Source organism: Peromyscus leucopus, chromosome 22, assembly GCF_004664715.2.
Source record: "Peromyscus leucopus breed LL Stock chromosome 22, UCI_PerLeu_2.1, whole genome shotgun sequence".
Lineage (NCBI taxonomy): Eukaryota > Metazoa > Chordata > Mammalia > Rodentia > Cricetidae > Peromyscus > Peromyscus leucopus.
Window position 1 is genome coordinate 20,881,172 of NC_051081.1, and position 26,131 is coordinate 20,907,302.

At 42.9% G+C, this 26,131-nt stretch overlaps 1 protein-coding gene across 1 annotated transcript in view; it reads right to left on the reverse strand.

The window, feature by feature from the left end:
* Window positions 1-26,131, reverse strand: part of Plekhh2 (pleckstrin homology, MyTH4 and FERM domain containing H2) — a 106,798-nt gene that overhangs the window by 37,170 nt on the left and 43,497 nt on the right. The window contains exons 5-16 of the mRNA XM_037198004.1: window positions 26,001-26,084; window positions 25,413-25,494; window positions 22,941-23,126; window positions 19,917-20,875; window positions 17,069-17,144; window positions 15,561-15,655; window positions 14,861-15,005; window positions 11,954-12,090; window positions 11,746-11,856; window positions 11,273-11,359; window positions 9,822-9,980; window positions 33-113 (exon numbers count right to left, since the gene is read on the reverse strand). Coding sequence (XP_037053899.1) covers window positions 33-113; window positions 9,822-9,980; window positions 11,273-11,359; window positions 11,746-11,856; window positions 11,954-12,090; window positions 14,861-15,005; window positions 15,561-15,655; window positions 17,069-17,144; window positions 19,917-20,875; window positions 22,941-23,126; window positions 25,413-25,494; window positions 26,001-26,084 — 2,202 coding nt within the window. The remainder of the gene's footprint in view (window positions 1-32; window positions 114-9,821; window positions 9,981-11,272; window positions 11,360-11,745; window positions 11,857-11,953; window positions 12,091-14,860; window positions 15,006-15,560; window positions 15,656-17,068; window positions 17,145-19,916; window positions 20,876-22,940; window positions 23,127-25,412; window positions 25,495-26,000; window positions 26,085-26,131) is intronic.

Genomic DNA, 26,131 nt, shown 5'->3' on the forward strand with positions numbered 1-26,131 from the left:
CCTCTCATTGGGATATTAAGATGCACACATACCTTATCCTCTTGACTGCGGAAATAATACAAGGTCTTCCCAACAAGCGTACACCAGACTCTCTTAGAGTAGCCATGTTTTACCTGAAATTATATTTCAGTGGATTAAAATGTCGTTCAGAAGCCTGGAAAATTGCAGTAGAGTTTATGCGTTCTCGGTGACACTCTCCAGGTGTCTGCTTTGCTCAAGGCGGAAGTGCTGTTCTCAGGGGACTGCCCAAACGCTGCCCAGATGTGCCTGGGACGGCGGAGAGCAGTCACACGGCCCACTCACTTTACAGCACACCACACAACACTTCCCGAGAGTCTGCCGTGTGTCACACACGATGCTTCCGACTAGGACAGATGTTCCCAACATGTGGGGCGTGACCCCTTTGGGGGGAGTCAAGCGACCTTTTTATAGCGGTCACCTAAGACCATTGGAAAACACGGATATTTATATTCATAACAGTAGCAAAATTTTTGTTATGAAGTAGCATTGAAAGTAATTTTATAGTTGGGTCACAACAAAATGAGGAATTGTATTAAAGGGTGGATCTGGAGTCCATCTCACAATTAAGTTTATTTCATAGTTTCCTTACTTCAAAGATTTCCAATAACCCGGTGGCTCTCTGGGTTAGCATTTGAATGTTCAAACAAAGGAGACTAAAACCTGAAGAATGCTAGGGATTTCCTGAATAAAAAGAAACAAAAACTTGTTGCTTTCTCCAGAAGGAACCACACAGAATGACACCCGGCCACCAAAGGCTGTCACTATGTTGAGGCCGAGATCGGCTCCACTCAGGCCCATGTGAAGTGACAGAGACAGAATCTGAATCCGAATCGAGACTGTGTCGAGTCAGAGGTTAAACCAGAGAAACTGATGTGAACGTACCACAGCCTACTTCTGCAAAGAGCTCACAGTCTTTGTGGGGACACTGCATCATCTGTTTAGTATCGAGAAGGGGTCAAACTTGGTGGCTTCTGTAGCTCTGGACTGTGGGTTCCAACCTGCACTTGTCCTGCTCAGGTACAGGCATAGAAGGTCTATACCAGACAGACGCCATGACATCCTCCATTCTACAAGAAGATGAAGAAACCCATTCCCACCAGTGGGCAAGTCTAAGATAAAGCCCTATTCCAATACCCCATTCCAGAACAGTTTGTCTGAACCTGCCCTGAAACTCCACTCCCCTGGCAGTGGTCCTGTCAATCTAGCATTGGTAACACACACACACACACACACACACACACACACACACACACACACACACACACACACACACTCCGGTGTCCTCAGGCAAGTGACTTATCCAGTTACCCTGTCATAACAGGATTACTGCACACCTCCCTGGGCTATCATTTGACTAAATGAAACAACATATAAATAAAAAATAATAGTAGCTGCAATAAATGCTTCCTTCTTCCTATATAAATTGTTAAACACGTGGCCTCTTTCAAACCCACAAAACCAGCTAGCCTCTTGGCTCTCAAAGCTATGGTTTAAATGAATCACTCTGCCTTTTGGTGAATTTAGAATGCTCCTTTTGAAACAACAACAAAACAACAACAACAACAACAACAACAACAACAAAAACAAGTAGGTTTTGTTTGGCAAGGCACGCCTCAGTTAAATTAAATTTGGAAATGTATATTTACAGAAAATATCCTGGGCCTTTCAGTGCTCTGCAGGACCCTTTCCTTTTTCTTTAAACAGCTCTGAAAGAACTTTTCTCAAAACCGGGAGTGAAATTCACGTAGTTTGGAAATGATTTATTTTGAAAATGGAACAATATTTGCATCTACACCAAAAGCAAGAGGAAAGCTTTCCCAACTCCCGTAAAAGCTGCGCTTTAAAAGTATAAACACAGCCCAACTTTACACATGCATCTTATATTAGGATTTCTTCACACTCTGGTTCTGAAACACATTTTAACAAAGAATATCATACCAGACAAATCCTTACGGAGATGTAAAGACCACCTCAAAGGCTTGGCACACCAAATAACTTAAAAACTAACCTATCAAGACCTTGCCTTGATAACAGAAGCCTTCCACGTCAGTGGTGGTAAATGTTGGAGAAGAAACAATAGATTTCACTCTAAGGCTTTGTCAACACACAGACCCTGAGCTCCACTCTTCTCCGGCCACCTCATCCCTGTAGTGCCACCAGCCTTGCTGACTTCAGTATCTACAAGAAACCCTTGTGACGACACCTAGCCTTTTAAAGTGCTTCTGATGGACCAGGTATTGTCCGAACACACTTGACATGTTGAAATGAAACATATTTCATATTTTCAACACCCTCAAGGGTTGTCACTATGATTACCTCCCATTTCACAGATGAGGACACTGAGGCACGGAGCCTGTAAGTTACTTATTCCAGATCACACAGGTGGCGGGTATCACCGGCTCTTCCCCTCCTGCCTCTGAAGCATCTCTTCAGTTGTGCTCTTTCCATTTCCAATAAACTTGGCTGTTTTTCAGATTTCCCACCCCTTGTCCTCACACCCTAGCTCCTTTTTCCCACACTGGAAATCATTCACTTCTGTAACTTACACTCTGTCATCCCCCACCACCCTCTCACTCACACCATTGCTATTCATTGACCTGCTTCCTGCCTCAGGGCCCCAGATCCAACCATCTCCTAGTGTCTCCCTTCCTGCCTGGCCTCTTCCTTCTCTGCCAACCTGGGATCCCAGTGTTGGATCGTAAAACAACTCTTGCCCCAGGGCCCATGACCAAATCGCATTCCTATGCTCCTAACAAATCCCTTCAACAAGACTTCACTCCACTTGCCTTTAAACAGCTCATTGGAGGATGTGAGAAAGGAGAAAGCTATTCGTAGATAGGTGTTCTGAGATGGGATTAGGCATGGTTAACAACTGTTGAGAATGGATGGCGAATCTGTGAAGGGGCATTATATCCTTTACCTTTGGATATTTGAAATTTCATAATAAACTACACACTTCAAACCATCACCTTGATAGGCATGAAGTAAAACAAGTAAAAAGTTAATTGTAGAATCCAGGTGGTGGAAATACGGATGCTTACTGTAAAGATTCTTCCAAGTCTATTTCAAATTTGAAATTTCACATAATAAGATGTTAGAAAAAGTCACTATGCTCCTGTCTCCAAACTGCAAAGTCTCTGTTCCTAATATAGGCATTGGAGATATCAGAGAAAAATAACTAATATAAACTCCAATCATTACAGTTTTGTGAGCCCCTTAGTAACACAAATAAATCCCAAATGTCTCTGGCTACATATATCCTTGGTGATTACACCCAATCTTCCCCTACTCTCAGTAAATACCTTTGTCTTGGGGAGACCAAGAAAACCAAGGACATTAAGAGTGACCTCACTCCATGTCCCTCGAATACAGACGTTCATTCACACCCCTCTTCACTTCCTTCCAGGCCAGCCTCTCCATCATGTCTTTCCCCGATTCCCACCCGCTCACTTCTGGGTCTTGTTCTTCATCTTCCATGTCTCCTAGCTTCCTTCCTCAGCTTATAAATACAGGGCACACGTCTTTCCCATCCTCTTTGTTCACCCCAGCTTGATTCTTTTTTTTTTTTTTTTTTTTTTTTTTTTTCGACAGTTTCTCTGTGTAGCTTTGCGCTTTCCTGGAGCTACTTGTAGCCAGGGCCCGACTCAAAAGATCGCTGCTCTGCCTCCGATGCTGGATTGGTGCCCACCCGGCCCAGCTTGATTCTTTCTGGTGCCCTGGAGAGTACAGACAGCCCTGTCAACTCACACCCTACATGTGTCTCCCATTTACCCTCCACCCTACTGCAACATGCTCTCTTCACTGAGGATGACGCACAGACCCCCGCCTCCTGCTCATGGGTTCCACTCCCAGGCTCCATGACAGTACCCTCAGGATTTTTCATCCATTCCCTACATCCCCTACAGTTTGGAGTGTTCCACTCTGATAGGAATTCCAACCACGCCCCATGGTCGTGAGTGTCAGGCGAGAAACTTAGATGACTCCACCCAGTGACCCATGCCCCAGTTACGCAGTCACATAGTCGCCCAGACGTGACTGCGTGATCTCTGCTGGAGGGCCTGTGTGCGCAGGCGCAACCTGGCCTTTATAGGGTGGCTCCATTCCCCCCCCCCCCCCCCCCCCGCCCTACTTCCCAGGTCTCTTTCTCTAACGTGTCTTTCCACAGGCCTGATCACATCTACCTCTTTCTCTTTGTTTTGATAAAACTCTTGTTAGTGAATTCTGTCATGTGTTGTGACTTTTCCTTTGGGGCAAGGGTGCTGCAAAAAAACCCAACAGCTGGTGTTCTCCATCTCTCGCTCTGAATGTCTACATTATTTTTTCATTTTCATTGTTCTAACAGTTACTTAAATGATGCCAAGTCCCCAAGTCTTCCTTTCCCAGCCAGCTCTGTCCTCCAGTGTAGACTGTTCTATTGCCCCCTAAGCTTAAAAACAAAACACCAGTTATTATTACTGTGTGTGTGAGAGTGTATGCTGGGTGGGTGTGGGTATACAAGTATGATGTACATGTGGAGGTCAGAGGACAACTTTGTGAGATAATTCCAGGGATTGAACTCAGGTTGGCAGGCTTCTGCAGCAAGCACCTTTGCTTGAGTGAGCCATCTTGCTAGCCTGTGATGTTTCCTAGGTAAGATGTCTTTACAAACTCAAAACATTGATTGTAGGGTAAAAAAGGGTCAGTGAAAGACCACCCTGGCCCTGAGACCAGAGTCAAGAATATACACCCTGCCCCTAATCAACCCGGGAATTGAAATCCAACCAATCCCTGAGCACGAAAACTAACCAATCCTTAAACTCAAATCAAACCGATCTCTGAGCTTGTCCCAAGCTTAGGAATTGAAATCCTACCAATCCCCATCCTGAAAACATCATCCACCTTGTAAAGTTCCACCCCTAAGAAACCCTATAGGAGCCCTATGCCTATTCAGTTAGGGGCCGCCTTTTTCCACCTTGGCAGAGACAGCCACTCTCCTGGATTCCTCTCTCCCAATAAATCTCTTGAGTGAGGTTTGTTGTAAGGCTGTTCTTTGGCCAGAGCAGAGCAGAGCACAGATGTAACAACTTTCACCAGAATAGAGCAGAGCTGTCACGCTCTTGCAGGAGCAGAGCAGGAGCCGAACAGAACTGCAACACTCTGGCTGGGGATACTTTCTTTCCCTTGCTGGAACAGAATTGTTACACTCGGGGAAGCTGGCAAGCAAGAGCTGTAACATTTCTCCAAGCAGAGCTGTGACAGCCTAGCTGGGGAAACCCTCCCCTGCTGGAGCAGGGTCGTTACACTTGCATTGAGGATACTTTTCCCAAAGTAAGGACTGTAACACTTTGCTGGGGAAACCATCCCCACTAGAAAAGAACTGTAACACTTTGTTGGGTTACCTTGCCCATCAGAGCTGTAGGTATCCCTTGGCTTCCAACTGCCGCCATACCTTTCCCTTCAGAGCTGTAACACTTACACTGGTATGTTCCCAAACAGACTGTCCATCTGAAAGCCTCTCCTTTCTCCCAAAAGCATTCTTATCTAATCCCATCCTTCATCTGGACACTTAGAAAAACCTTGTCTACTACTTAACCCAATCTAAGAAGACTGGTTTTACCAACAGCCACTATTTAAATTCATCCTCCCTTCTCTTTTCCCATGACCAGTCCATAGCCCACGTCCATGAGAGCCATGACTTTAACTGTGCTTAGACTATCAACCATGCCTCCTGCAGATTCATCTCCTCAGCAGAACAAGCTGTTAGCAGCACCCATATGTCCACGTCCCCATTTCAAACCCTGAAGGGCTCTAGACAATCCTTGACGAAGCCCAAAGTACTTAACCTGCCATAAAACAAAGAGCTCTCTGGTGTCTGTCTCCAAATGTTGCTAATTCAAGGAACTCTGCTTCATTATGCCTCATCCACATTGTCTCCCCCCCACACCCCGCCCCCATGGGGTGGCTTCTCTGTCCATTGCCAGTTGGTAAAACTAACTCTTATTCCTCATGGTTATGAATTATAGAGCAAATGGGGACTAGCCTACCACTGTATTCATTTTTTAAAGTATATTTTCCGCAATGCCAGAAAGTTCCCAATAAATAAGTAAATGTTTGAATGGTAATGGAGTATTTTACCAAAAAAAGGAAAAAAAAAAAAAGACTGAAATGACTCATTCAGTAAAGTGTTTGCCACAGCAAGCGTGAAGACCTGAGTTCAATCCCTTAGAACCCATGAGAAAGGCCAGGAGAGGCATATTTGCCCATAATCTCAATGTTGGGAATGCAGAGACAGGAAGACGCCCAACAAAGCCAGTCCAACAAAATCTGTCAGCTCCAGGCTCACTGAGAGAGTGGAACTCAACAAATAAATAAATAAGTAAATAAATAAGTGGAGAGTGATTGAGGAAGACCCTTAACGCGAAGTTCTAGCTTACACACACACACACACACACACACACACACACACACACACACACAGAGAGCACATGTCTCTGTTGAATACACTGGTGAATTCTTTCTTACTTTTGCTGCTCAGTGTTACTCCAGTCAATCATATTTTGCCAATATTACTGAATACCACCCGCCCACATTCCCACATTATCATTAGATTTAAATGACAGCCTAGTATATATCTCACCTGTAAAACTTTGACCTCTCGACTGAAACAGAACACAAGCACATCACCACGGATATATAAATATTTCACTGTGTAATCTCAAAAGTGCCCAACAGGATGTTTTCAGCATTTAAAACAGTAAGTGGCTCTGTCCTTTGTAATTCCCTGTAGTAGAGGAGTTAATGTAGTGGATATCTGTTCTATCTATGACCTTGAAGCACCACTCCCAGAGATCTAGCAGGTAACTGTCATTACCTACCTATGACCTTGAAGTACCTGCCCCTGGGGTGTGGCTCAGCGCTACCCTTAAGACTTGAGACCACCTAGCCTCTCTCTTCTCTCCTTCATAGGCTTGGATGCTGAGACAGACCCAGGCAGAAGAACAGTGTTGGACTGTACCTCAGACTTCCAGGACCCTACGATCAATCTCCCATGCTGTAGTGAGTCTTCCCCCTAATAAATTCCTTTATCCTTTAAGCAGACTCTGTGGCTTCCTGGTAATAAGCTAACATGGCGAAACTCTAGTAATGCACTGTGATTCACACCAAGCCAGAGATATTGCTCTGCTGAAGACGTCTGCCAAACCATTTGACCTTCATGAACACAGTAGACCTGCTGACTGACTGCCCTATTCTATTAGTGTCTATATATTGCGTGGAGCTGCTATTGGAGCTGGTATGTAGGACAAACTATTTTTTATTTCATGGGAATGGACGGTCCTAAAAACTCAGCTAATTTGAAACAATCTTACATAAAAGGAGGGAAAAGGTGCTGTTTTCAGTAAATGTTTGAGAAGTAATACTAATTCTGAAATAGTTAACAAAATTTCCCAAACAATAAAACTACATGGAAATAACCAATCTACCTTGGTACGTATCCTATTCAGACATTTGTTCCTAAGTAAAAAGGAGTAATAATGTCATGCGACACTGTGCCTGTCACCTAACAGCATGTCATTACACATTACACAAGAGTCTTTTTGTAGCATTTAAACGGATCATCACACACAAGATTTTATTTAAGCTACTCCCTGTCCCACATCTAAGTTGACTGCAATTTTTCTTGATTATCAAACCATGCTATGCAAAGATGTTTTTTTCTGGAGTAATAAGTATGCTTTGTATCCTAGCCGGGTATGGTGGTACACGTCTTTAATCCCAGCGATCGGGTGGCAGAGGCAGGCAGATCTCTGAGTTTGGCTACACAGAGAAACCCTATCTTGAAAAGCTCTCCCCTTCCCCCACAAAAAAGTTCTACATCTCAATAGTCACAGTAAATGTATTTCAAAATCCACTCTACTTTTGACTTCTGCATTTCAGAGTACGTCAGCTATTCCTCATTTTATTCTTCCCATTAGAGGAGAAAACAAAACATGCTGTGGTGAACTTCCCTATACTTAAACTTATGCAAATTCAGACCACCTGCAAACGATGAATTCTTTCAACGAAGAGCACCGAATCAAATGCAATGTTTGTTTGTTTTTAATGCTTTACACTCATTTTAAAGTTACATTTATTTATTTGGGTGCATAAATAAATACATTATATGTCTTTATTTGGATGCCTGGGTGGAGGTCAGAGGACAATCCATGGGAGTCATTTCTTTCTTTCCACCGTGTGGACACCAGAGACTGAGCTCAGGTCACTAGGCTACGTGAAAAGCGCCTTTACCTGCTAAACCAGCATCTCACCAGCCCCCAAAATGGTGTGTTTTTAAAATACTTGATATTGCGGTTGGGGAGGCATGCTCAGTCAGTAAAGCACTTGCTATGCAATTATGAGGATCTGAGTTCAAGTTCCAGCAGCCACAGAAAAAGCCAGGAATGGTGGTGTGTGCTCTTATCCCAGCTGCAGAAGAGGATCCCTCGGGGCTCTGGCCAGACAGCCTAGTCGATCTCTGAGAGGACCCTGTCTCAAAGAACAGGTTGAGGGCTGGTGACATGCCTCGGTGGGTAAAGGCACTTGTCGGCGAGTATCCTGATCTGTGTTTAATCCCAGAGGCCACATGGTGGAAGGAGAGAACTTTCTCCCACAAGTAAGTACTTAGCGGTATAGGAGTACGTGAGGATGTATTGCCAGGCGACACACACACACACACAATTGCAGTGGCATGCTCCCCCTGACATACACATGCAGGCTCACATAATATAAATAAATGCAAAAAATTTTTTTAAAAAGTGAAAGAAAAAAAGATGGATGGCTCCTGAGAAACAACACTGAGGTTGACCTCTGTCTTCCACATATGTGCACACACATATACACACACATGCACATATACAAACAGGTACACATATTTACACACACACACACACACACACACACACACACACACACACAGACACACACACACACAGAAAGCTGATATTCATCCATCTATTCATCCAAAATTACTGAGTTAACATTTGAACCAGGGCACCGGTAAATTATCTTCCAGAATAACACTCTAGCTAACAAGTGTATTTCAATTTTGGTTTCAATATTTTTTTTTTAAATGTCTTACCTTCAAGCAGATTTTAAAAATGATATTCATTACATCAATTTGTGCATTAAGAATTCTTAGAGATAGCAAGCTGATTGCTGCTATAATTGCTGATCTTTTCTTTTTCTTCTTAGCTCTACCATATCTACACCTCTTCCATCATGTCCTTCAGGATTTTGGCATCCACTCTTTGGTTATTGATTAGTAAAGGCTCATTAAATATTTTTTTCTCCATTATTTATTTAATGTACATATGTACACGCGCGCGTGTGTGTGTGTGCGCCTGTATGTGTGCATGTGTGTGTGTGTGCGTGCGCGCGCACGCACATGTATGAAGGTCAGAAGAACTGGTGGAAGCCCGTTCTCTCCCACTATGTGGGTTGTGGTTTTAGGCATCAAACCCAGGCCTTCAGACTTGGCAGCAAACACTTCCACCCTTGAACCGCCTCCGCAGCCCAAGCTTATTACACACTAAGGATATTAACTGGGTTGCACACCTTTCAATGACCTTTTCAAATTTTTCCATTTATATTTTTGCATGTGGCCAAATTTATCTTTTTTCATCTCTGTGATTCCCGCCCCCCCACCCCGGCACTACACTTAAAAAACCCTTCCCACCCCCAAACAAAATATTAAATGCATATTATTATCTGCACCCCATTCTTCATGATGCACGGAGCTTACCAAGCTGCTGCTTGGGATGCCGCTATGCGTGCACGAGTCCTACCTTGGTGAGCAGTCCCTTCGCCGTGGGCTTGCCCTCAGGCTGCAGGCAGAGAGGGTTAGCAGCCTGCACTCGCAGGACGTTCTGGAGCACTTTAATCCATTCTTCCAAGATGTTGGGAGAATCCGCAGTCAGGTAGTACGTGTGCTTCTCGGTGGTCAGCTAGAATGGGAGAAGGAGCAACCGGAGAGGCACTCACGATGACTCAGTCCTTGTCCACTCAAACATTATTACTGACAGGAAAGCAAACACGGCACACCCAGAGTCCCCGGTTCCCAGAGATGTAGACTTCTTTAGCCACTGTGTGAGGATGATGACCACTGAGCTAAAAACCATTTACACCCGGGCCTGACACTGTTTCACACTATTAAATCTAGGGTGCTGGTTGTGTATCTTCAATTGTCACACTTCCCTCTGCTCCCCATGGTGTGATAAGCTCTAGGCTGTTGAACAAGAAGACTGGAGATGATGATAGTCAGAAAGTTATCAGGGAAAAGGGGGATTTTTCTGGACAGAAGTGAGAAAATGAACTAGAAACAAATGAGGACTTCCACACCAATTCCTGGTGCTACACGGGACCAGTTACTAAGAACTCACAATATTCCAGTCTCAAATTACTATGTTGCCAATTTCCCAAACATTACGGGACTTTACAATCGATTCTTGGCAGTCATGTGTTGGAGCTTTCCCTGATTCATTCATTTTAACCTCAGGCACCCCCAGTCTACTGGGAAGCAACCACGAACTGCCTAGCAAATGTCTTCTACCCTCCACAGGAACAGGAAAAAAAAATAATGGTTATTGAAATAGTTCAGAAGCAAAGTGTCCGAATTTGATATAAGCAGAACTATCTCAAGAGGCTTTTTAACTAAAACAGTTGTATATGTGGGTAAGATGGGCACCAGCCATCTCCAATAGAGTGGCAGTACAGGGCCTCTGGTCACCAACAGATTTCTCTTTCTGAAGTTCATGGGAGAATTGTCACTGTCCGATTCTATACTAAAACACAAACATTCTTGAATTTAATAGAATATTAGATTAGGGCTGTTCCCTGGGAAGCCAAGGGTGGACCTAGCCCAAGTCCATCTTCCTGGCCAGTATTTAATTAAAAGCTTGCTTCAAATTTGACTAAAAAAAAAAAAAGATAGATTGATTAGGTTACAAATATCTCAGAAATTCATTTACTAGATAGCCCTTCCCTAAAACAGCTTGACATTTTTGAGAGCTGAAAATGCCCGAGAGATTAAATATGGAAGAACACAGGAAGAAAAGGTACAGGGTAGTAGTGGGAAATCCCCATACTTAGCTCATAGTACCGTTTTAACTAACAAATCTTATATACCTTTGAGCATCAGACTGATTCCAAAATGAATAAAAGGGCATTAAACAATCCAATCTCAATCGAGAACTGTTTTCCATGGTACCAAGAGAATAACAAATTCACAAGATTGTACCTGGACTGTTTGCTTGTTATCTCCCTTTACAATACTGCAGGATGCGCTGAGTTCAATGTGGCCCTGAGGTTTCCGAATGACGTCACTCTGTAGAAGAGGAGGAAAAGCAAACACAGGTCAGCTCTAACAGCAATTACAGGAAAAGTTTTGTAGCATTAATGCATAATTAAAATGTCAACCTTATTTTTACTTGATGTGTATGGATATTTTGCTTGCATGTGTGTCTACGCATTGTGTGTATGCAGTGCCTAGACAAGCCAGAAGAGGTTGTCAGATCCCGGGACTGGAGTTATAGTCATGGGCCCGCCATGTAGGTGCTGGGAATGGAACCAGGATCCTCTCTCTGCAAGAGCAGCCAGGTCTGAGACGTCTCTCCCGGCCCCATAATTAGTTTTGTGTTACAGGAAAGGGAACCACCGGGAGTCTGCTTTACAGTGTGAGGAATTCGGGCCTCACGGCCACTGCCCACTCACTGGAGACTTGTAGTAAAGCAATTCACCGCCTTTCAGGACAAACCACCTCCGCTTCCAAGTCTTGACTTTCCCGCTCATTTTTAGTAGATAGCCAGATTTTTCTAATGGTTCCTAATGAAAAGAAAACATTTGAAAATGATGCTTTGTTTCCTTTGGGAAGGCAAACTAGCAGATTCATTAATTTCTCCAAGTCTGATTCAATGTTTACATTTTTCCCACTTTCACTGGAGGAGGAGCAGGTTTTAGGGAGTTTCTGCTCAGGCTGAGAGCACTCTGTGTCTGCGCAATAGGCATCAGGTGGGATGGCATAGTCACTTTCAGAAGCCACAGAAGAGACAGAGACGCCTAGGAAAACAGAGATACAAACGGAGTCAGTATTTCAGCCTGGCGAGGGTCAACAACAGCTGTGAGTTCTCCGGCAGATGGCCACTAACTCCTACATCATAAACCGTCCTTCACAAGATTTATTTAATGTAGGAAATAGAACTAAGGGGTTGAAGTTGTTACATGAATTTCCAAGAAAGTCGAAAGAACATAAATCATATTCTGGTAAGACTGGAACCGTGAGTGTTCTCACATACACAAATCATTATGCAAGTCTTCTTCCTAGTGCATCTTTTAGTAAAGATCTAAAATACATGTATTTATATATTGACACTTAGACAAATGCAGAACCTCAATAGTATTTTTCATGAAAGTCCAATAAACTACCAACCAACTTACTGGCTTTAAAAATCCTCCACAAAAGATAAGCAATAAATCTTTTTTTTTTTGTTGTTGTTGTTTTTTGTTTTTTTTGTTTTTTTTTGAGACAGGGTTTCTCTGTGTAGCTTTGGCCTTTCCTGGAACTCACTCTGTAGCCCAGGCTGGCTCGAACTCACAGAGATCCACTTGGCTCTGCTTCCCAAGTGCTGGGATTAAAGCCGTGCGCCACCACCGCCCGGCAAATCTTTGTTTTTTTGAGACAGGGTTTTGCTGTGTAGCTTTGGAGCCTTTCCTGGAACTCACTCTGTAGCCCAGGCTGGCCTCGAATTCACAGAGATCCGCTTGCCTCTGCCTCCCACCCCCAGGGCTGGGACTAAAGGCGTGCGCCACCACTGCCTGGTGCAATAAGTCTTAAAGACACACAATTATGAAGTAAAATTCAGTGGAACATTTCCACAATTATTGAGTTAACTTTTTAGAAAGTCTCTCTTGTGAGTTACAAGCCATACATGGATGATAAATACAAATAAAGAGTTATAAATAGTAGGTGAAGTCAAGAACATAGGCCATTGTGCCTTTAAAAAAAGTTTATTAAAGTGGCAATAATGTCACTCCTATATTACTGGCCTTTACTTAACCTGCTCAGACAAATAACAGTCGTACGCGACGTAGACACCAGACATTAGGACTCTCAGAGATCACCTGGCTAATGTCCTCATTGTTTAAGGAGTGAAAGACCCAGCAATGGCAAGATTTGTCCAAATAACTAGGCTGGGGTGACTCTGGAGGGCAGAGCTCAGCTCCCAAGCCCGGGGCCAATGTGCCAGGCCATGTCTGACGTGCTCGGGCTCCGACAGACAACGGAAGACACGTTTGAGTCCTCTTGGGACGGAGTCTAGTGAAGGGAAACAGATGCCCAACAGGTAGCAAGTGTAATAAAAGGAAATACGGAGCAGACTAAAGCACACGGGAAGAGTTGGCGGCGGAACCGTGTGGTCGGGATGGATCTCACTGGGGAAGCAATGTTTGAGCAGCGTGATGAAGGAGGTGGGGCTCAGTAACACACACACACACACACACAAACACACACAGTCAAGCATGATGGCGCACACACACAAACAAGCCAACACTCAGGAGGTGGACACACAAAGATAGGCAGTGTAAGGCCGATCTGGGCTACAGAGCATGTTCAAGATTAGTCGTGGCCACAAGAGACCCTGTCTCAAAACAAATTAGGTTTGGGGTTTTTTTGTTTTGTTTTAAATCTGTAAACAAGAGGGCCAGTGAGGCCAGCCTTGAGTAAAGGAAGAGAAAGAAGGAGAAGATCAGACATAAAAGAGCAGGCTGACAGCTGTTACGGAGAATGCTAGCAGCTGCATTCTCAGCAAACAGTGTGACATCACCCGATTGGCCACCGAGAACCAAGTCGGAGCGAGGACACTGGTGGCAGCCCAGACACCGACCCAGAGACAGCTTAGTGGCTCCAGCTTAAGCCCAGGGCCTTGAAGACTGAGGTGGTTCCACACAACAGTTTGAAAACCGACACATCTCCAAGACCACATAGACTTTCCTAAAGTATAGGTGCCACTCAGTGGGATCAGACCTCTCTGTAACCTCTGCCTGTGCACACAACTTCCTAAAAGCTGGGTTGGGGAGAGGGCTCGACAGAGCAAGCGCTTGCTCACATAAGCAGGAGGACCTGAGTTCAGATCCCCTAAGTCCACATCAAACCAGACACAGAAGTGAGTATCTATTGCTGCAGCACAAGATGGGAAACGGAGACGGGAGGCTTCCCTAGAAGCTCGTGGGTCAGCAAGCCTGGTGTCTAAAGCCTTGTGGGCTAGCCTGGTGTCTAAAGCCTGAATAAGAGGATACCTTGTCTCAAGGAGGGAAGTGACACTGAGGTTGCCTTCTGAGTTTCACATATGTGTATTGAACATATATGCACACATACAAGTTCTCAAAATTTTATTGAAAGTTACATGTATGCACAAAGTCAAGTTGTGGTGTTTCCCACTTTAATATCAGATCAACCAACACAAATTGTAGGTGTGTGTTCTGACGTTTAATAATATAGTAAATAAGTCTATTCCACAAATTAGGCAGCCAGGTAACTAAAAAAAGAAAAAAGAAAGAAAGAAACTTCACTTTGGCCAGTTATTTCTTTTTATAATAATATAATATACTACTACTATTAATAACAAGATGGTGATGATAATGAAAGACTGTGTGAAATCACAGAGAATGAATCATAAAATTACCACTAGAATATCAATGTCTCAGTCCTAGGTTGATGCTCATTTCACTACGGTTTGGAGAGTGTATTCTTAGAAATTCTATTAAGGTAAGTCCTGAATCAATATTCAGAACATGCGGGCATTGCCTCCTGCGCATGCGCTTTTCCCCTCACCTCGCTTCATGGCTCTGGGACTGTTGGGCCCACTGCGGCTGCGTGTGTCTGACTCCGACGTCCGGGAGCTGGACCTGGAACTGTCCTCTTCCTCTGAGCCAGAGGAATCATCCAGGAAAGGACTGCTACTTATTTGTGTCGCCTTCTAAAGAAAAGCAGGACAGCCCCCCTGTATCCATCTCTAAAGTTACTGTCCTCTTTAGATATACAATGCTTTGTAGAAAGCGCTCATAGGTTTATTTTTAAAAGAAAGGAAATAGCATATTTTGACAACATGAAAGTCTGTCTTCAAAACCTTCGATTCTAATTAGCTAGGAATTTGTCAATTATAAAAGAGTCTTGGAACCGTAAGACTATCAATATCTGATAGTTCTTGTTTTAATTAGGTTCTTCTGGCAATGGGGGCCCTGGCAGGAACACAAAGGCCTTTCTAAATTAAGAGTTTCCATTGCATCATTAATAATATGCTAACAGTCTGGAGCAGGGGTAAGGAGGAACCACATCATAATCATCTTCTCCAGGCCATTTCATTTCTTCTTCTTTTGTTTTTTCTTTTATGATATCTTAATGTGATCTCGTAAAGCTCTATAAAGGGGGGGGGAGGCTAGAATGTTAGAAGCGGAATCTGGAGCTTGAAGGACGTTTCCCTGCACATCCTGAGGAGACCCATGTGTTTAACAGCGAGAGATGCATTCATTACCCCCTTCAGCGTTGTGTACACTGGGATCGTCATATTCTTGTATATCAGGGATGTATAAAGGCCTGATGCAGAGCAGGAAAGTATGGTTGCAGAATCTGAAACAGAAAACAACGTTGGAGAAAAACTCTCCATCTCGTACACTGGTCCATTTATTATGAATATATATGAAAAAGAAATTAGATTAGCATGTGGTTATTAACATTATTTTATGAGTTATGACATTTATAGATTTACATCTGCACTTTTTGATTTTTTTTTTTTTTAGAGCCTTACTATGGAACCTAGGCGAGCATCAAGCTAGCAAGTGATCCTCCTGCCTCTCAGCCTCCTGATTGCTGGGATTATAGGTCCCACAGGCAGCTACAGACACTCTGTTTCTCATGGGCCATTATTTCCTCGTGTGTGCCAGCTCATCAACTCTTTGTAAGCTTTCTGACAGCAAAAACCATGCTTTTATTTCTCCAGCCTCTCTGCTCATGCTCAGCTGTGCAGAACTAAACACCGGTGAGCACTCACGGATTCAGGAAGCGGTCCCTCGGAGAGCTGGAGCCCTGTCTCTGACTTGGGGTTAGAGCACTATCATTCTTAAGCGCTGTCAGGAAACCCCAGTGGTGATGGGCGATATGTACTTTCCTGAATGTGAAGAACTAGTTGGAAGACAGGTGGGAGGCAGAAAGGGTCACCGGAAGTTTGTCTTTTCTTATTCTGTGTGAATCATTTTGTTTGTTTTTATGTTTTTGAGACAAAGTCTCATGTAACCTAGGCTAGCCTTGAACCCACTGTGTAGCTGAGGCTAGCCTTTAGCTTTAGATTCTCTCCTGCCTCTGCCCATCAAGGGTTGGCCTTATTTATTTTTCTAGTGGGAATGATTGTTTGATAATATTTTTTGAAGGAAAGAGGGAAAAAGTTATAGAGACCAATAGTTCCTATAATGTTTGTAACTTTAAACAGACAAGATGCCCATGTCTCTCTGTGTAGTAGAGCACATGCTACATCAGGGTTGAATGTACATGTGCCTTTCTCCTGAATAAGATGAAAATCAGATTGAAAACAAATCCGCAACCATTTCCTGAACACTTACATAATTCCATTATTCCAGTAACATTAGACATTTAGGAAGGTCTTGCCTAGTGAAACAGCAATACAAAATCATACAGCTTTAAAACTCCTTTTATTACAGTTTTTTTTTTTTTTAAATGTCACAAACAGTAAAATTCACCGGCTTAACTATTTTAAGTGTATAATTTGCTAGGGTGGGTTTGATCCACCTTATTGTAAAACAGACCCCTAGAATTTTTTCATCTAAAATTTTAGCTACAAGAGCATGTCCCTTCCCGTAACTTCCCATCGGCTGTATTTAGTTTCTGTAATTCTGGTGGCTTTGATGACCTCATCAGCCCAGAACCATAGGCACCTGCCTCTCGGTGGCTGCATCCCGCGTTTGCTCTGAACTATGACATGCACACATCCTCAAGGCTCACTCGCACCACAGCATGCAAGGCACTTACTTTTATTAGCATTCTCCATATTGAAGGCCTCAGACATTCGAATGCCTGATTTGGCTACAGCGTATATTCTGCTTTCCTATTGTAAAAGAGAGATTGAACCAGGTGCTTACAGCCAAGAAATGATGACAGGGAACATAATACTTTTCAATTGTTCTTCAGGTTACCATCTGAAGAAGGGCAGTGTTACCACAAAACTCATCAGTGCCAATAAAACCCAACATTGTAAATGACTTGTAGAGATTTCCCCCCATTCATTAGTTATTCCATTATATATTTTTGTTCCCAAACCTTGACTTCTTTAAAAGATATAAAAAAATGATCATAAGGAAGCTTATTTAGAATCACTGACCACAGATAAACACATCCTTTAATATTCTAACTCTCTACATGTGGCTAAAAACTGTTTTTAAAAGGGGGGAAACACTGAATAGCTGTAACACGAAGCCAAAAACTGCTTACAGTCATTGATTACACAGATCTCTTCTTTCATATCCTACCACAGTTAGAAAAAAAAGAAAAGGAAAAAAATCTTGCATTCAGAATCACAGCAGAGCACTGAATGTACTGCCTTCTTACTTTAATGTACATTTCGGTAAAGTAGACTTTTGGCCAAATAAGAACTGGATTTGAGAATTACACTGGCATTATTATCTTCTTCCAAAATTAGCTCATTATGTTCCCTCTTCTCCAAGGAAGATCTCTGAAATGGGTACTGTAAGATTAGCATCTGCCTAATGAGGAGAAGAACTCCAGTGGTTCCCAGTGCATAGATCATCATGCCTTTTATGAAAGGTCTACACTTGAACACCGTTGCCTGAACCAGAACACAGTAGGCAACTGATGCCATGCTCTTCTTCCAGGCTGGCTAGTGGCCGCAGAAACCGGCATGAGATCATAATGATGCGGGGCATGTTAGATAATGAATGCCAGACAGAGCAGATAAGGTGCGCTTTCTTTGAACATGTGGGATTTACACACAGAGATTAACTGCAGAGATCAATCAGAAAGCGCTAAGGCAGTATAAGCAGGAGCTTCGAGGCAGTTGGAGTCCGAGTGGCATGTGGGACAGCAGGAAGGAAAGCAGAAAGAGAGTCACCATGGATGAGAGGGCAACCTGAGCCACGCCAGGTCACTTATTTATAAAGAGCAGGCCAACAGAGGTATTGCTGGATCACAGCTTGTCCCACCTGAGTGACTACCACATTCTGCACGACACTCCAATTCCACCAAGATAGGCTTGCTTTAAATCAGTGTCTGACTGACTGAGGCAGCTAGAGCACCTCCTGGAAACCTGAGAATGCCTATGAACCTTCACCCGTGGTCACTAGAACATTTGAAAAGCAATACGACTTTTCCAGGACCAAATAGCTTCAAGAGAGGAAGAGAAGTCAATGGAAAAATTGCCAAATAAGATGAACTTGAAAGCTTAACATCCGTCTTTGAAAATCTCAACGTAACAAAAGAAGCCAAATTTCAGCTCTCTACCGCCTGAGGATAGCATAACTAGAATTCCAGAGATTCCCATGCCAATGCCTTCTGCTTTTTTGTGCCGTGCAGAATTTAGCAATAAACAAGAGACAGTTTCATGTGGATGCTGAATGAAAAAAAAAGTTCTCTTCAAAGTAAATGAAAAGCAGACACTTCTCAAAGTTTATATTAGGGAAGCCATGGCTGCCTTAATTTGCTTACAGTTACAGAAGTTACTAAATAAAATAATCATAGTAAAAGAACATGACTCCCAGTTCCAAAACACCTGGTAACCCAGATGGTTCTTTTGAAGCCAGAGGTTAAACTGTGCCAATATGGGAAGGAAAAACTGAAGTCTATGAAACAGATCGATTCACTTCATTTTAAATACAGACTATTGGGGCTGGCGAGATGGCTCAGTGCCTAAAGGTGCTTGTAGGCAAGTGTGACAAACTGAGTTTGACCCTAGGAACCTGCATGGAAGACAAGAGAGCCAACTCCTGCAGGTTGTCCCAGACCTCCACATGTACACTATGGCATGCTCACCCCTCCCATTAGTAAATAAATGTTAAAGTTTAAAGATAGAATTTTTTTTAAAAAAAAAAAATCAAGCAATGTAGATATTCCTGAGAACCATCTCCTCATTGACAGGTTGGTTTTGTAGGTCACGGTCAATGTTTCCACAGAAAATTCAGTCTCCTCTAGATCAGTAGGAGGCTGCTATAGCTGAAGGAGTGGGTTCATAAGTTCATGAAGAGTAAAGCAAAACCTCTCTTAATAAGTAAATGCCAAACCTGAGAACCACCAATGAGATTTAAAAGCTGCTTCAAAATCCACTCCAAAGCATCACAGTTAGCAGGAGCCCTTCCCTGCACCCTATCCCGTCTCCTATGAGGGGCCTCCACTCAGTGAACCTTACTGCTCTCTAGACCGGTCACTTTCTCTTCCGTGGTATGCAGAGCCCAGCACCACTGTGCCCGTCTCCCTTGAGAAGTAGCTCCCCCAGGACACAAGCATCTTTCACGTTGTATGAGTTAGAGGGGCCCTGGCCTGGCTTCCCCCAACGAAGTCGGAGGGATCTAGCTTCACCTTGGGCCTGTGTGAACAAATCCAGTTCCAAAGTCTAATACTGAAAAGCTCACTTGCCCTCCAATTCCCCTCTCTGGAACTAAAGTCAGAGTTTTGAATTCCCATCGGTCCTGTTTCTCAATCTTTTCGGAACGTGGCTGGGCAGGATAAGGGGACGGTGCATTCTGAAAAAACGGCACAATGTCAGAACAATGCCTTAGGTGACAAGAAATAGGGGTGGGGGTGTGCCACCTGAGAGGGAGTGCCGGGAAGAGCCCCCTGGGTGCCGGGCTGCACCCAGGAATGTAATTACCCAAGAGGGAAAGCGATGCAGAGGCGGCGTGGGAGGTTTGCTGCAGGGCGCTTTCTTGGTGGGCTCGTTGCTTTCCTGGTCATCTGCAAACGGAGGCGGATCCAGGGAGTCGTAGGAAAACAGCCCATCATCGCAGCCCGTGTCCATGCTCTCCACAGCGTCCACGCTGTCACCATCGACTACGTCAAGATCCGTTTCCTGAGGTCTCAGCGGTCGGATCATGCTTATGGCATTCCTGTTGGTGCCAAACATCCGGTTGGAACATAACTGTGGCTGGCTCAGGTGCCTCTTGGTGAGCGCCATACTTATACTGAAGACATTGGGGATCCTTAGCTTGGGGGGTGGCAGGCATGCCGAAGGCACTAACTGTGTTCCTTTTCCAGGGAGTGAGTTCGGATGTTTGGGGGTTAAAGATGGGGTCAAAATGGGGCTTGGGGTGTTGGTCTCGCTCGATGAGGATGAATAATCCAGGCTCTGGGACTGAAATTTCTTATTCAGTTCATCGGAGGAGCTGTCCTGTTCTTTTACACCTGACTGAGAGTGCCCCCTGGAGAAGCTATTCTGAGTTTTCCACGGCGCCTTCTGTTGCCAAGAATAGCGCTTCTTGTGCTCCGGCCTGCTGATGCCAAAAGTCTCTTCTTCGAATACAGAGCTGCTGTCGTCAGAAGCGGTGAGATACGCTTCGCTGCCCATCCTGCCACGCTGGCCGCCCTCCTCAGACGTGTGGCTGGAAAGGGTGGACCTGCACCTGGACTTGGGTCTGCCCTGGCTTCTGTCTTCCTCGTCAGAACTCCAGTCGCTCCCCGGAGCCCCGGAATTCTGGGACGCACCACCATCCGCTGCCAAGCTTGCTCTCGTTTTGCGGTTCTGTTCTGAGCTGCAAGAGGTCTCGTGCAACTTTCTCTGGTTTCTCTTTTCTTGGATTTGGTTATCAGCAGGCTTCTCTGCAACTTCCATCTCTAGAGGAAGATACATCATATTGGCAGGTTGCCTTTAATAATGAAACCTTCATGTAACTACCCTGCATGTACGCATTACCCTGCCTGACGTAACTACACTGTAGAGCCTGGCAATTTCATGTGAATTTATCAACGTATGCTATTCTTTGTTAAGTTTTAAGCCTTTTAAAACAAGTTTGGAAGATGTGGGACTTATAAAAACATGGAATCCTTATACTTCAATTTAATTGTATGAAAAGTAAATTGATTTTTACAAGCAAGTATGTTGGGGAATGGAAGTTGGCAACAGTCTAAAGACAGAGCAGAGTGTGAAGTGGGGTGAGTTTGACCATCAAAGAAGCTGCCAAAAAACGAACGCCATTAATTCTATTTTAGGAGTGAAGAAAAATGGTGACCCTTCTCCAATTAATCTTCAAAAATCATCATAATGTAAATCTAAACATAAACATAAAGCTGTAGTTTAAGAAACAAACTTTGTGCCGGGTGGTGGTGGTGGTGGCACACGCCTTTAATCCCAGCACTCAGAAGGCAGAGGTGAGTGGATCTCTGTGAGTTTGAGGCCAGCCTGGTCTATAGAGTGAGTTCTAGAATAGCCAGGGCTACACAGAGAAACCCTGTCTCTAAAAACCAAAAAAAAAAAAAAAAAAAAAGACAAACTTTGTGTCCATAATTCAATACATAAAATGTGTAAATTCACACACACTCAAAAAACTTTCCTCTACTCTGTTTAACTGCAACTACAATATGTATTTTAATAATAAGAATAACCTCTTTAAATGCCTTTAGATATGGATTCCATTTGTTAGTACCGTGAGAAATGGAATGAACCCATAGCTTCATAAATAATGACTTAAAACCTCAGATTAAGCCAGGCAGCGGTGGCGCACACCTTTAATCCCAGCACTTGGGAGGCAGAGCCAGCTGGATCTCTGTGAGTTCGAGGCCAGCCTGGTCTACAGAGCAAGCTCCAGGACAGGCATCAAAATTACACAGAGAAACCCTGTCTCAAAAAACAAAACCAGGGGGAAAAAAACCCTCAGATTGAATAGAAAAGGAACTTTGAAAATGTAAATATGAATTTCACAACCCAGGAATGAGGAGCTGCACAATCACGCCCTCCAGTTTTGTGGCAGGCGTTAGTTACATTTTTCAAATGAATTAGAGCTTTGGCAGAGGCAAACGCCGCGGTGTTCAGTTGACTGCCCCAACAGTGGGAAGGAGATGAGAAGGGCGTTTTGGAAAAGTCAACGAAATGTGGGTAACAGCAAGAAATAGGTAGCAAGGCAGCCTTCTGGCTGGAAGCGCATTATGTAGTTTTCAGAATGTCAAAACAGAGCTGAGCGGTAACGTTCCCTGCTGGCATTTCTCACGTGCGTTGGAAGGAGACCAGAACCCGGCGGAGCTAAGTTGCAAACTCAAGCTTCCCTAGAACTTTTGGAGAAAGTCAACAAAAAACGATTGCCCCTGAGGCGTTATGGTCAGGCCGCGCCACCAGGCAAAATTTAGAGGGACGCTGTGAGAATGAAGAGTGAAAATCTCCACACGGGACCAGGGTCAGATTATCTAGACAATATTTCCTTCTCTGAAGTAACAAAGAAACTAGTTACCAAAGTACTCCCCCCAAACATGTTCATTTCTTTATGTGTCTGGCATGTCAGTCTTCATTTAATAATAATAATAATAATAATAATAATAATAATATTAGGTAATTAAAAATATTTTCAAGAAGCTATGAATACAAATGCAGAGTTCTCATCTGAAACTGGGTTAAAATGTGTACCTTTTAGTTAGAATTATAACCATTTATAGTTTAAATGTCTTTTCCACCTGCTGCAGGAAAAAGCATTAAGATGGTGGGGGGCGGTATCAGTCGCTCCTCTGGGGCCCTGGTAAAAAAAATCTACACAAGACACAACATAACTAGTGCTGTAAGGCTCTCACTGAATATTCCCTTGAAGTATTGAGGTGTCGGGGAGAATCGAGCTTAATTCTGATCAGTCTCAGTGAATGGTGTTTGAGCGTTTTAAAAAGAATGCTGAGGTAGACTGCTACAGTCCATAAGTACCTTCGCCACATTTTCCTTCGGTGAACTCGGGTTCTTTAGATGCCATCTTGCTCACTTCCTCGCTTCGGACTTCGTGAGGAGGACTCTTCCCTCGGGACAAGAAGCATCCAAATGTCAAACCGCTCAGGCGCTGCCCCTCTGAGAGCTTTGGTGTGGAGACACAGGAGATCTTCTTCCCTTGGAGTTCTGCAAGGCCATTAAGCAAAATGGAGTTGAACTTTTTATAGCCGTTCCTCAGGCACGGAACAAAAGCATAGGAGGACTTGAATAAATCACTCGAACACCAGAAAAGAGACTGAACTGCATCTTTTACTAATGTATAGTAAATAGAAACCCTGACATAGAGCATAGAACCCTAGATCTGTGTGTGTGTGTGTGTGTGTGTGTGTGTGTGCGCGCGGGCATGCACATCAGGATGGGGGTCAGTGGGTAAAAGCACATGCTGCCGATCCTGGTGACCTGAGTTCAGTCCTCAGATCACTAATCATGGGTTTAATCTAGTGGTTCTCAACCTTCCTAATGCTGTAGCTCTTTAATACAGTTCCTCACACTGTGGTGACCCCCAACCATAAAATGATTTTCATTGCTACTTCACAAATGTCACTTTGCTACTGTTACGAATTGTAATGTAAACATCTGATATGCAGGGTATCAGATGTACAACCCCAAAGAGTTGCGACCCACAGGTTGAGAACCACTGGTTTAATCCATCTTTAAGACTCTTTACATTGTTGCATGTGAGATCAAAGGCTTGGAGGACCCAGGAAGAAAGGTTACTGGGGAAGTTAATTTCAGAGTGTGGGTAAAGCAACAGAAGGTTAAGTGTGTTGTACCAAATAGCAACTGGTAATAAAGAAAAGTATTTCTAGCATGTTTCTTCAAAGGTATCTTTAAATTTTTTTGTGTTGATCATCTACCACAGAACAGATTCACAATCATACAGCAATGATTATGTACAGTTGGTCTTCAATTCCATAGATTCTGCATCTGTGGGTTGAACCAACTGTGAATCAAAAATATTTAGAAAAAAAAACTGTCTCTACTGTATATGGACAGATATTTTACTATGATTCTCTAAAAAATACAATCTAACAAATATTTATACAACATTTACCTTTTTATTAGGCATTGCAGTAACCTGAAGATGATTTAAAGTTACAGGAGAATGTGTGTAACACATTATATGCAAATCCTGGGCCGTTTTATTTAAGGGCCTAGAACATCCTTAGAGTTTGGTATCCTTGGGGATCCTAGAATCAGTCTTTTGTGGATAGTGACAAATAACCACATGCGCGCGCTCGCGGCACACACACACACCTGTGTGCGTGACATATATATATATATATATAATCATACACATGTGACATATACATATATAGACAATATGTATAATATATATACATTCTGTAAATACATTAAATCTAGCACATATATGGTATCTATGCTCCATTCTTTGCCTAGTCTCCAAGGTCAGAACCTCTTAGCATTCAAAACCCAAGAGACTGTCAATGAAGACCAGAATTACAAGCCAGTGATATCAGGGAAATTAACCTTTTGGAAGTAGAATTGGTACATCTGATCTATTTTAGAGATCACCACAAAAACAGGAACCTTAATTTCCAATATAGACCTTCAGATCACTTAGGGCAGTGCCTATTTTTAATCTTTCAGATGGAAGAAATGAGAGCAAGTACTGCCATGCTCTAAACAAATGGTCTTAACAGGTGTAGTGGCTGACACCTATCATCCCAGCTGAAAATGTGTGAGTGAACTGAGTTTTGTGGCATTTGCAACGACCAGAAAATGCATCTGAGAGTCCACAGAACACACCTCGGCTGCCTTCAAAGAACACAGAATGCATGAAGCCCTCAACACATAGACAACTAACTACACTGCATTTCTGGTTTGTTAACTCCACTAAAAGGATCTACTCTGTTTAAAACCAAAGTTGAAGTCTTGGAATGCAGAAGTACAAACCTCTAACACAAATACCCCCACCATTCAGCTTCCTATTACCGTCTCTGTTCCAACAAGATAAAAGAGCGATGTAGCGCTACACTGCTCGGAAGGACCACAATACTACTGGAGACTGGCATCAGTTGCCTGTGGTCCCTGAACTGCAAGGCTAACATTAACATGTAGTAGTTTCAGCGAACTGGATTCTTTGGACCTTAAATGGATGTCTTTTAGAAGAGAGAGAGGAAAAATTACTAAGCAGCCATGTTTTCCTATATAATAGCCACTTTGCTAAATTGATATATCATTATTCACCTTTTTTTGCCTTGGACTCCTCAGTCCAACATCCCTTGGGTACAACACTTCTGGTTGGTAGGAGAAATTCTTTTTCATTTACTGACAATAGCACCTTACATGACGTTTATAATTAGATCCTTAAAACACGAGCAGAATAATAGTAAACTCCTATACAGCCAAACAAATCCAGCTAAACTCTCGTAATGAAAATCTATGTACCTTGCAATTGTGATTGTATTGCTCTTATCTCTTCAGTTTGGTTTTGGTTGATGAAACGAAGATTCTGATTCTCCACCTCCAGCTAAAAGAGCATAATGATATTCCTTAATCTAGGGATAATATTTCTGAAATACACTAAAATTATAAAATTTAGAAAATGACAATATATAATCACTCTATTTGCAAACTGGTGAACTTATCAGCACTGATTATCAACCTTAACAATTATGTCATCAATATTTATTTGTCCAGAGCTAAAGTTTTCCAACCCTATGCATTTACCAATATAAATTAATTTTAAAACAACTATTTCAGCATTTAGTCTGTGTTTCTCAGATATCAAACCTATTAAGACATATACATGCAATACTCATAATTATTTAAAATTACCCCATTATAATATGGCTGTTTACAATTTTTAATTTTAAAAATATAATGGATAGTAAAATGAAGGCAGTCTATCACAAGTTTACCAAAATATAGGACCATAACCAATTGATCAGAATTTTATGTCTCACTCAGGGGTGTATATTCTGAAGATTATAATAATAAAGAAGTAAATAATAAAGGAAACATATCAATAAATACCTCATTTAGCTTAACTGTTACCCATTCTTTGATCTTAGCAGCTTTTTCTTCTATTATTTTAGCTTCTTGTAGTCTCATTTGTTTCTGAAATAACATCAACAACTTGTTTAGTTCAAACATAAACTCCACGG